General features: G+C 36.8%; 1 protein-coding gene across 1 annotated transcript in view; it reads right to left on the reverse strand.

The window, feature by feature from the left end:
- LOC124789368 (MDS1 and EVI1 complex locus protein EVI1-B-like) overlaps positions 1–10,202 on the reverse strand; it is a 28,790-nt gene extending 18,588 nt beyond the window's left edge. The window contains exon 1 of the mRNA XM_047256695.1: positions 9,964–10,202. Within this exon, the coding sequence (XP_047112651.1) occupies positions 9,964–10,195 (232 nt within the window). The 5' untranslated portion in view covers positions 10,196–10,202. The remainder of the gene's footprint in view (positions 1–9,963) is intronic.
- Between the last annotated feature and the right edge of the window lie 3,245 nt (positions 10,203–13,447).

The raw sequence follows: 13,447 nt of genomic DNA on the forward strand, positions 1-13,447 counted from the left end.
TGTATGAACCTGCCTGAATCCTGTAAGGTGCTATATGTGTTGTTTCCATTAACTGTGCATCACAATTAGATAGCCCATTAACAATTGGGCACACATTAATTGTTTCTGTCTGAGCAGTGTCTATGAAAATATTATCAATAAGTGACCTACTACCCTGCTGCACATGAGTTGGAAAATTTACAACAGATGCTAGATTGAAACAACCAAACAAATATTCTAGCTCATTTTTCCTATCCATATCTTTTAAGAAATCTACCTTAACCACTAACTGCTTCTTTTTGTCTGGCAGGTAGCTCAATGATGCCTCAAGATTTTTCAGGAATAGTTGAAAGTTACCTTGAGGGGATCTGTAGATTGTTACAATTACTATAGAAGTATATTGCAGTAGCAACTCAAGCACATGCTTCAAGGATCTGATCTACACAAAAACTATTTGCTTCAATATTTTTGATTTTGTCTCAAGTTTTTATATAAGTAGCAACTGTCTACAGAAGGCACAGAGTAGTATGTAGGTACATAAATGAAACATTGAGCTCTGTATCTTAACTGTGCTCCCAATGGGGGAGATAGGGGATGTCTTTTGAAAGTGGAAGAGGTGTGTGTGTGTGTGTGTGTGTGTGTGTGTGTGTGTGTGTGTGTGTGTGTGTGTCTATATATATATATATATATTTTTGTGTGTGTGTGTGTGTGTGTGTGTGTGTGTGTGGGTGGGTGGGTGGGTGGGTGGGTGGGTGGGTGTGGAGGGGGGGGGAGGGGAGAAGGGGTTATAAAGTAAGCTAGAAGTATTTCACATTATTATCAACAAGTGCACATTAGAACTAGTCCCAATTAGTTATCAACATATTTTACAGATTTGGTTTATAATGGCTGTCCCCACCAATTAATGTATAGATTCGTTCCTTATCCCAAAAGGCTCTCCTTCATGATTGGATTTATTAAACACAATGTGTGAATGAATTAATTCACTCTATTTGAATTACAGTACGCTAAACATAGACTACATTTGAATCATTTTTCCTGGTTCAAACTGAACAGCCTCATCAATGAAAACAGTTTATTTGTAAGTGAACATGAAGTCCCATTTTTAGTGTAAAGCAACACTCAGTGTACACATTTGATGGCTAAACACCCACATGAGAGTACCAGAGAAGTAAAATAATACAAAACAACATTCCAGAATGTCCAGTAAATTACTAATAAAATTAAATCAGTCAATAAATTTCAAGGAGAGTGTACACTACTGATGTGCCATTACTATGGCAAATTTGTCAGAATATAGTTGTGAAGTATTGCAGCAGTCACTGGCAAATGTAAAGTGTTAGCAATCCAATAGCAGTAACAGAGCTGTTGATTTATTGTGAGATGGGTCTGTCTTGGTTTCGTAAAACTGCCTGCGCAGCTATAAGACATCACTGGCCACATGGCCCCACCATGTGCTTTGGGGGATGTGGTCATTACTCCACACTGGCATAGAATAGAGTTTTGAGTCAACAAAGCTTTATTTTTAATAGCCGAGTTTCACTGGCCCACCAATGGCCTACAAACACACCTCAACTCTCAACAAGCAGCCACCTGCACTACAGCCAGCCCACTACCCATGTGGTTGGCTACAGCTGGGTGTCAGAAGTGGGATCTTTGATCCCATCACCACCTCATTTGGTGACATCAGGACTGACAATGCCTACAGCCACCATCTGTGGATGAAGAGGATGACTTTACTACTATAGGGTTGTAGTTTCAACAAATTATGGTGGGGTGAGTGCAGTATTTTTGTTTCTGTTCTTGTTTGATTGTAAGTGTCACGAGAAATCAGTCCATTTTTCCGAAAGATTAAGGTGTACTAATGAAGTTTAGTATGTGACAGGCTGTGAGGATCTGTAAACATAAATGTTAGTTTTCACTTGGTTGGTGTGGTCAGTATGTCTTATCACAAACATGGGGTGAGGCTCTTTGTCTAGGGATACAGTTTAGGAAACATGTGCTGTGGTTCATAAGGTGAAGCTAAATCAGTTATTTTTCTGCTGTGTAACAATAATTATGGGTAGCTATTCAGGCAAGAGTAGTTAAGTTACAATAAGAAGTGTTAGGATAGTCTCACAGTTAAGTGTTCTCGTAATATGATTTTGTTTTGCTATTTTGTTGTACTTGTGGAATGTAGTTCTCATGACATCAGAGTCTAGTCAGTAGCACTGGTAGCAGGGTTTTCAATACCACAGGGCTCTATCACAAATGATGTATTAGAAATTTAAGATGTTTAAGTAGATAGGTTACAGGTGGACAGTGTGGGGCTGTTTAAGAGACTGGAAGCACTTCATTCTAGGGAGATTGAAATATCTTATTGCATGACTCCAGAGTGTACAGAGAAGGTGTAGAGAAAACTCAACAATTGGTGGAGTGAAAACGGGCCTTGGGAGGAAAGGAATAGGAAGATTTTGGAAGGATGGGAAGAAGAGAAAGTGAGAAAGTAGAGAGGAAAGAGGAGGAGGAAGCTGCAAGGGAGACGAGCAGGTTTGTGTCTAGTTTACCTGTCCTGCAAGATGTCGGACTACTATTGGTGTCATTAAACCTGTCAATCATATGAAGGGTAGGACAGTACTTGCCAACTGGTAGGGTGGTTTTCTGAATGGGAAGATTCAGATAATTAGAGAGAGTGGTGACATTATACAAATTCCTGAGAGTTTAAGTAATGCACTGAATGATAATGTTGTTAAAGTTGAGGGGAGTGATGTAGATGTACTGGCTCCAATAGCATGTGTAACTGTGGTGTCTAGGGTAGCAGCAATGAGTGTGCAGATAGCAACATGGGTGATTTAAGTGCAGTAATATCAAACCCATTGGATGATAACGGGTGTTGTTCTGAGGCAGTGTAGCCAGAGCCAGATGCTCAGGGAGGTGCACGCAACAATGATTTTTCAAACAATGGAAAATCCATGAAGGAATGTAACAACATTATGAAAAGGAAAGTTGCTACTCACCATATAGCAGAGATGCTGAGTCGCAGATAGGCACAACAATATAAGTTTTTGGAAAAAAAGGCCTTTCTCAAAAACAGACAACAGACACACTCACGCACAGACACACAAATGCAACTCATACACACATGACTGCAGCCTCCGGCAGCTGAAGCCACACTGTGTGGACACACGACTAACTGAATGGACAAGTGTAAAGACATGATGTGATGTGATATGATGTGCATTCCACAGAAACTACTGGACTACTACTGGAGTAGTAATAAGTAGCCTAGTGGAGTAAGAAGAAGTAAGCTTTGTAGCTTAAATACAGTCTCTCTGACACCTGTGTGTTAAGCCAACAGGCATTCTTGCAATGAAAATTTATTCTGCAAATATGACATAATATTCATTGTACTCGGGAATCTCTATTGTAGACCAGTCTTAAGTGGGTCCCAATGGGCCAGGTCTTCCCATGGAAGGGGTAATGTTGTGCCAACTATTTTATGGGCAAATTTGTTGGGATATGATGGCAAAGTATTGTAGCAGCTGCTGGCCGCTATTGAGTGCAAGATGTTGGCATTCTGATCATAGTAACAGAGCTGTTGATTTATTGTGTGACGGACCTGACATGGCTCAGTGAAAATTCCCAGCACAGTGATAAAGCATGGTTCTTGTAGTAAAGGCAAGGGGATTTTTCCACTGATGGTTTCCACCAGCGCTGTTGAAAACATGACTAGAAGCAGCACACCAGCATAACAGGTGCAGTTCTATCCTGTGTAAATAGTTGTCATTTTGGTGGCAGATTCATTCACAGCCAAGCAGTCCTAACAGGACATTTGGGCTATGCCAACCAAGGGGACAACATGGAGCTGCCAGCAGCAGTCACAAGTTGGATCTCAGTCCCACTAGGTCCACTTCCTGGACTTTGTACCACAGTGCAGTAGGGCCATTCCATGCCCATTCCATCAACAAGCATGATTCATGCCCAGAGGGCAGTGGGTTGCATTCTGGTTCCACCACGGCAGTGTGGGCAACACAACACGCACCATCAGATCCTGAGGCTCAGTCATCCATTGGTGCAAGAATAGCGACTGTCTTTGGGCACTTCTGATGCAAGGTGCTTGTAGCATGACTCACATAACAAGGTCACAAGCCACATGCTGGGCACTACTGTTAGCAAACTGGGGAGCAAGTATTGCAGCCAGCAACTTGTTGGCCACACGGCCCTGCCACATGCTGTGGGTAGTGTGATTGCAACTGAATGTTAGCGTAGGACAGATGTTTGAGTTAATAAAGTGTTCTTTTTGATTAGCCAAGTTTCACTGGACCACCACCGGCCTTCAATCCCACCTCACCATCGTCACATACCATAGCCATCCCATAACCCCCAGCATCGGCTGCATTACATTTATACCAGGTGTCTCTCCTAAGAGTCATCTGGCGTATTTTCTCTGGTGTTTCAGCAGATGTTTTCTGGAGTCAGTCCACAATATCTTTCATGCAACACCCAGTGTCAATGGAAATCACTGGTTTGTTTCTCACCACAAATAAAATGATTTTTAAAGCAGAATTTTACATGTTCATTCAACAGAGCACTCTAAAATTAGTCTTGTGCGACTCTCATCTTCTCAACTCATATTAAGAGTGATAGTAAAACAGAAAGAATAACCAGTACTCCAGCAACAACCGAGCAGCCCTGCTGCATAGCAGTAGAGACACAGTGTGGCAGAGTGGCGCACAATCACTGCTGGAGTATTGGTTGTGAGGGGAGAGAATTGTTATTTTGTGGTTGAGAAACTAAACTATCCTGACAGTGTATTAGCAAGAGCTAAGTGGCAGAGTAAATCTGTGAAGGGATATTAGAGTGCATTCAACTGTGAAGGATATTAGAGTGCATTCTGGTGCAAGTGATTTTCTCTCAATACAGTTAGTGTCGGGACGAGCAGCAAAAGTTATGCTCATGAGCACACTGTGAGTTTTCATTGAAGCGGGCAGCTACGAAATAGGAGGACACTGGACATTGACAATATACTAAGCTTTTATGTATCTGTTTGTGGTTTATTACAGGTGTAACAATTTCCCCACAGTATCATTTTCATAGCACATTTGTTCTCAGAATTCATAAGCTGTGTGCACTGTGCTGTTAGCTGTCCTGCAGGTACTGTTGAATTTCAGAGATGCAGGACCAACAAGGTAGGTCTGCAGTGCACTAGATATGTGTACCTCTGTTAGTTATAGCATCCTGAGGCACACATTTTTAATGTGGTGCATTGTTAGTTAGAGTCTGGATCATCATTATTTCCTCTTATAGCATATCAACATATTTTATTTTGTTTGACATAGAAAAGGTAACCAATCAAATTCATGTAAAATACGAGAGGGAAGATCGAATACGTTACAAAATGTTCAATATGACAAATCGAACATTTGTCAGGAAAAACCAAAAGAAAAGTGTTTATTTTTGTACACAATTTATTTGCATCCAAGATATTGAGCAAATATTGTGAGTCTATTGAATTATGCTGTTCAACTCATCACTGCAAAAGTAAGTAGACCAATTATAAAATAAATAATTTATTAAGAATGTTGTAGGTGCTATACAAGGAAAATGACTGTTCTAAGTGTAAGTAAGAAAGTTTTTGTTTCAGGTTCCATTAATACTGAGGCACTGAGTTACATTTGTGACAATACAAGTACAGAAATACAGCAGTAATGTTTTAATTAGTAGAAATGTAGTCAACAAAAGCTATTTTACAAGAAAATTACAAAATTAAGTTCAAGGAAAAAACCTCTTAGTATTCACTTCTGTTTCTTACACAACTCCATTATTGTGATCAAGTGTTGCAATGTTTACTACAGAACTCCCTGTGCTGTTGAGGAAGAAGTGGCTTTTCATAACTTTTCCAGATGCACACTATCTTGTTTGTTCACTTCTCCAACGTTTTTCTTTGTTTTTGAAACCCAAGTTATCTCCTTCCATTAAAAAGATATTTGATTGATACAAACACAACTTTACATGCACTCTGCTTCCACACAAACTGTGCATCAACTAAATAAAGGAGACTTTGATGTATGGCACTTGGAAAATGACACTTAGAACATTTGACATTTCTTCTCTTCAATTTTTCTGTCTACAATAATAGAAACAGTCTTTAAGAATAGAATGACAAATTCTATACAGAAATAAAACATCTTAAATGAATTACAGCATGGGTTCAGTAAGGAGAGAACCTAAATGACAGAAGTGTTCCATAGCAGACACAACTGAGGCCCTGAATGCTTGGAACAAAGTACCCAGTGTGTACTTAAATCTTTCCAGGCTTCTGATTGTGCCTGTCAGAGACTTATTCTAGAGAAGGTGCACCACAATGGCATCAGAGGGAAAACTGCTGATATTATAAAAAACATTTGTTGAAAACAGATAGAAGTCCTTAAGAATAAAACACAATTTTAGTAATGTTGGAAAAAGTATCTACTCTGAATTTCTGGAGGTAAAGTACAGAATATCTCAGAGTCTGATACTATGACCCCTAGTATTTATCTTGTACATAAATGACATACTTTCTGCTGTAAATGAAAAGGTGATCATGTTTGATGACAACACAATTCTATTAGTCTGTAGCGACTTGGCAAATGACCTGGAAAGGAAAGCCACCGAAGAAACAAAAATGGCAAAAAGTAATTTCAGATAAAATAACTTATTTATATATAAAAGAAAAATTTAAAACAAACAGAACTAACAATACAGAGGATTTTAATCTTAGCAATGGGGATGGAGACGTAGAAGAAGTGTACTGTAATAATTTCTTAGGAATAGATGAGAACAAAGTTCTGACTTGGGAAAACTATACTGATAATATCTGCACAAAGATAAGATCACTGTTTTATGGAGAAAACATCCTATACAGTGGTCATGCAAACCATACTTACATTATGGACGTTTCTTTCCACATGTAATGTACTGTATTCCAATTATAAGGGGAGGAGAAGCAGATGTTCATATTAATTGTATATTAAAACTTCAAAATCAAGCCACCAGATGCCTAGGGACTTCGATGGACATGGCACAAGAACTAAAGATAATTACTATATTTGCACCAAAAGCCTTAAAATAACGGACAGAGAGCCTATAAATGCACAAAGCTTATTTTATAACAGTCTGCTGCTAAGCATAACTATCATAAAAGACCAGATCATCATCAAAATAAATTGATGGATTGCCTTATCTCCTTATGTTGGTATAAAGTGAAGGAACATTTACAGTAAAAATCATGGAAGAGACATAAATTGAAACTGAGGAATATATTAAACAATTCCTTGTCAATATGCTTAGAGCACTAGGCAAATAGAATTATGTCTTTGTTTTTGTAAACTGTAAAGAACTATACAGCTTTTTGTCTGTACCAAATAGTATGCTGTGTTATAAGTACATAAAAGCTAACAATGCTGCAGAGATACTTTTATTATACAGTATTTTAGATTCTTAATGTTATATAATAGAACAAATGATGTTATGTGTACAGTGACATTGTTAACTCCGTACATCTGTTCAGCATATCAAAAGAAAACATCTGGTTTCCACCTTCACATTTCATTAAATTGTACAGTTGTACATACATATTAAACAACACTCATACAATGTAAACTGTCTAAGAACAAATAAATAAATAATGCACTCCAAGAGCAACACAAACACATACCAGCCAGCCCACAGCTGAATGTAGCTATAGTGTGAACACTATAATGTGACAGTTGGCCTTGACTGTAAACAAATAACAACCTAGATCACCTGAAGGGAGAAGAGTTGTGCAGGGGAACATGCCCCACCTCCATCTCACAGTGCTGGCAGCCTACACCCCTGTTCTGTGCTTCTATAACAGCAGAACTGACGTATGATCAAAGGGATCACCAATCCCTTCTGGTGCTGTGAGAGTCATGCTTGAACCGCATGACAAACCAGGATTAGTCTCTGCACTCATTTCAAAATAAGAAAAGAAAGCTACACGCAAAGCATAACTCAAAGCAGAGTAGAGTACACAAATCATTCGGTAATGGCTATGGTGCAATCACTTGCTGAAGTTGACAGTGTAATAAACAAAGCAATACAGATCCAACCTTATTTGGTATCTTTACACATCCATAGTTAAAACACCACCTCCCATCTAAAACAGTCACATTAAAGAGCCTGTATAACATGTGCTAAATGCTTTGCAGAAAAACACAAGTTTGAAAGCTGAACAATGTTCATCAAAACTGTTCTTATGTACCTATCTACCACTCAGTGCTCCTTGAATAAGTTGGGTGCTTTTATTTTTTATACCATTATAAGTATAAGGGGTAGTCAAATTAAAATGAAATAGACAGAAAAAGTGAGTAAACTGTTTGTTATTTCAAAAGTAATCACCATAACTGTTAACACATTTATTCCACTAAGAGACAACACATTTAGTGCATTCATGGTAAATGTTTACAGTAGTCTATCGAACCATGAATGGACCCAAGCTCATATCTCTTCATCCTACGCAAATTGATGGCTGTGAACATCTTTTGTCCAGGCTCCAAAAATATGGAAATTGAATGGGGAGAGACCAGAACAGTGTGGAGAATCTGTAAGAGCTTCCCAGCAAAACACCAGTAGCGTATTTGATAAAACCTTAGCTATATGGGGGCCCATTCATATGTTGGCAAGGTTGTTTTTGAGGAATGTTACTGAATGTGATGTCCTGTAAATTATTTGCAAGCTCAAATAATTAAATATATTCCAATGCCTGAAATAGCATAACATCTTGATCACTTAAATAATGCAGAAATGAATCAATAAAACTATTGACACATATAATAAACAATTCACTTGGTCAGCAGACTTTCCATAACCTTTTAAAAACCTCTGAAATACAACCAGTGTATAATTTATTCCATCTCTCCCATCTACATTGTTGGATGAAGGAACTTCTGATTGAAAACACTGAATTGGTATCAATATTTGTTACTGTTGTAATTAATTACACCTGCTACAGCATGATAATTAAATTCTTTTTTTTATACACAGTATTTAATAAAGTAATGGGTGAAAATAGTGGTGAGAAAGCAAGAGAAAATTCCGTAAAATCTCACTACCAAAATTTTGGATTGCCTCTCATAAAAGTGATGCTGGCAGACAGAAAGTTGCAAATCATTTACAAGAAACTAGAGAGAAAGAAAGCTCATGTCAGGTGTGAAATAATAGGTACACCAGAATGGAAATGCAAAAGATTGACACTACTTTCAATGCCTGTATCTATTGACACCCTGTCATCACTGTAATCTGAATAAATATTTTGTGTAAACTAATAGTGTGGTGCACATCATTATTCAGAGCTCAATACAAATGCGTTATGACCTGTGTACATATAGAAGTTTTTAAAGGCTCAAAAAGTCACATAAAAATGTTGCTTTCATATTCACATCATCAGCATACAATTCAATCCCTAATTGTATTTATCTATCTAACTGCACCTTTTTCTATCTCCCATAATATGAACTGAACTTACTATAGAATTTCTTTACTCTTTGTCTCATACTAACTCATATATTTCCTGATCAGGAACGATAAAGGAAATTATTATCTTGTGTATCAGCGCAGAACCATTTCCCTCTGAAAGAAACATTTACTCCCCACACTGGTTTTAACTAAGTACTAGCACATAATGCAGAAATAAAATGCAATGCTGAAATTAATACAATAATTATAAATAAAATGAACTACCTACATGAATGGCACTGTAAAGCATTCACTTGTGCTTGTCTCTTTAAGGAGAACATGTGGAATTCCAGTGTGCCACATAACATACAACTTTTTGTGTCCTTATTCAGTAGTTTGTTTCTTGTACAGATCAACAAATGTTTCATGCACTGACAACAAACATTATATTTGAGTTTAAACAAACAAAAAAAAGTAGCAAATCTAACAAGTTTTCTGCACATCACAGTGCTTAGATGACAGTTGAAAAATATATTTATACTGGATCACCTTCCATTAAAAACAGTGCTTCAGGCATCAAAAATAGTGAATTCCACATTGAGTGGCTCAGAAGGATGTAGGAGAAGAAGATGAGTGCGATAGTTATCAGGGCGACTGAACCGCTTGCCACAAAATGGACAGCTGAACTGGTTTCTGGAAAATCCACACTCATAACGTATATGTCTGTTAAGTGTGCATCGTGCCTTGTATAATCTTCCACACTTGTTACACTCAAAGCCATTGTCTGATGTCGCTGGCCCAAAACCTGCATGACAGGAAAAAAAACTTTTTCCCCATGACAATGTAAATAGTAGTCATGTCTAATCACTGCTCTTCAGTTTAATAGCTCAAACCTATAGTAAATTGTTACAATACATGCACAATTAAAATGCTAAAGCAACAAATTTAAATGTTTATAAAAAGAATGCTTCAAAAGGTAAAGTCAATACATAATTAATAGCTCTTCAAAATTCTTCTCATATGCCCATATTATTTCAATGACTGCATATTTTTTCAAAGCAATGAAAATATAAACACTCAAAACAGTGAATAAAATGATCACCTAGGAAAAGACCTGAAAACATATGAGAACAAGTAGAAAAAAGGGTTTTGCTATCTCAAAAAATAATAAAGCACTGAGAAAAATTGGACTGCGCTTTCTTTAGTTACACGGAGATGGAAAGAAATAAGTGAAATTAAGGAAGGGAAAAATGTGATACAAACAACTGGTGTCACTAGAACACAATACAAAAATTACTTATTGTGTAATGTGTTAATGTCAAGGGGAACAAAACAGAACTTCAATGACGAGATCATATAAAGACCTACATTATCATTCATCCACTATCAGGACAGTCCAACAAGCATCTGCTAAGCATTCAGCCTTTTTGAACATTTGATTAATTCAAATATTTTGTTTAAAATTAGGATTCCTCATAATGCTAAGAAGCAACTGATTAATATACAATTGCTAACATCATACATGCTTAATTGGATGATGGTACTATGTTATACCCTACTGTTCATATCATACTCCACATACACAGTTCAAGGGATGATACGGGCACTCAGGTACCTGTTACCATACAATGAAGTTCCACTGTGCACTGAATTAATAGTGGATAGAAAGCAAAAGCATTTCATCTGTTATAAACATTCAATATCAGTTACTTAGTTTAAATGTCTTCATACAAGATGGTTGCAGGACCTTGGCCTTTCAGTGTAAATGTTAAAATCAAAATACCTCCAGCTGTTTAAATTTCCAGACCTCGGCCTTTCAACATAAATGTTAAATCAAAATACCTTCAGCTGTCTAAATTTCCAGTTTTATCTTATTTGTGCAACTAGTTTCAATATTACATTACACCATCTTCAGGCCCCTGACTGATGTGTAGGAAGAATCTACCTCTTACACAGTTGAAGTAGAGGCCAGCATTTGGTTACTGGTATCCGTAGATTTCTTCTTAATACAGAAATCCCTCTGATTATCACTTTCCAACAATGCTAGCCCCTGTTTTGACTCTGTAAGATGGTGGAATTCTTCCTAAACATTGGTCAGGGGGCCTGAAGATGATGTAATGTGACACTGAAACTGGTTGCACAAATAAAATAAAATTGGAAATTTAAATGGCTGAAGATGTTTCAATGTGACACTTTATTTTATATAAGTTTCACATCAACACATTTGTATATTTATTCATTCATTATTTCAGCATTCACAAAAGAAGTCACCATCAGTGCAGCAAAAATAGTTATTTGTACTGTGCATTAATGACTTTGATTAAAGCTGTTCACAAATCAAAGAGAAAAAGTACATAACACATTATTTGACTTGCATCTTTAATAATGCTCAAAGCCAGACAACAAAGAAAATATCAGAAGTTTAGGGAAATCAGGCTACTGAAATTTCCACTGTCCCTTGAACCTGTCACTATCTTCCTTAATATGGTTATTGTAGCAATACATAAAGATTATGTTATTTTAGCCATACACACAAACATGTGTGGTAAGTTAACTGTCATTCTACAGTGCTTCATTGAAATTGTCAAATGATAAGAACATCAACAAATTAATTAATTAACTAATGAACTGATTGAATTTTTCTTAACTTCTATGTGAAAACTGTAAAAAACTAGAATGAAAATCAGGTGCCACAGCTTCAAAGCAAAACACTTTTTGAAACTTTATTTTAATATAATGAATTTAGCAAATAACATCTTTCAGTTACTCAACTGTTTCCTTGTTACTAAATAATGACAACAGTTACACATCATAAAAAACAAGAAACTGCACGAAAAAATCATGCACTTACTGTGATGTGTAAAATCATCAATAGCTCCTTAAATCATCACATAAATGGTAAAAAGAAATGAAAGGTTTCACTTGCTGTTGTTCATTTATTTACATGTCTGCCCGCTTAGCTGAGTGTTAACATGCTTGCTTCCCGTGCAGTGGGCGTGGGTTCGATTCCCGCCGGGTTGGAGATTTCCTCCCCTTGTGGACTGGGTGTTGTGTTGTTCTCATTATCATTTCATCCTCCTTACCGGCATGTGAGTCACCCAATGTGGCGTCGACTGAAATAAGACTTGCATTCGGCGGCCAAACTACTGTGGATGGGGCCTCCCGGTCAACAATGCCATTCGATCATTTCATTTCATTTCATTCATTATTTAAATTTACTTACTTATCTATTCATTTATTATTATTAATACTTGAGGCAATACCAAACGAATATCCCTTGGATGCTGGCAGCAGTGTTATATCACAAAATTTTCAGACAAGCTTCATCCATATTCTAATATTTAATTTGCTAACATCATTCTACTTCTTATTTATTTATGTTTTATTTTACATAGAAAACATCAGTTCATGTTCCCCCTCCTGTGTCTAATAAGGCATTCTCCATCAGGTTCTCTTTACATACAATGTGACACTGAATAGAAATATTTAAGAACTGTTTCAATAATTTTAAACATAGTGACAGTGATGGATGTAAATGTCAACAATTGTGACAGTCATGTTATGATAAACTTAGTTAGAAAACCTAATCTCTGTCAACATACTTTAACGACATCAGTCTCTTGTTCATATACATGAACAATGAAACTGTAAAGGAGAAACAAAATGACTATTTTAAATGCCACAATGACAATGAAAGAGGAAAGCATGAGATATTACACCAATTCAGAACAGAACTAGCTAGACAGGGTTAAACACATCCATTTTAACATTACAACTTACATCCAAACAGCATTAACTGGAGCAAGAAATAACAATAGTCATGCATAGGTATTCATTAAGCAGATACTGTATGCCTTTCCTCCACAATTATTTTATAATTTATTCACATCTTTAATAGTTGTTAGAGCCTAGAAGCTACATGATATGCAAATTAATGGAAACTGTCTCCAAATTTTGTTAGGTGTACAAAGTGCTTTTAGAATCCTACTGCATCCTTGGAGTGCCTGTAACATGAACCAAGTGAAAAAAAACC

Source organism: Schistocerca piceifrons, chromosome 3 (assembly GCF_021461385.2).
Source record: "Schistocerca piceifrons isolate TAMUIC-IGC-003096 chromosome 3, iqSchPice1.1, whole genome shotgun sequence".
In the NCBI taxonomy this organism is placed as follows: domain Eukaryota; kingdom Metazoa; phylum Arthropoda; class Insecta; order Orthoptera; family Acrididae; genus Schistocerca; species Schistocerca piceifrons.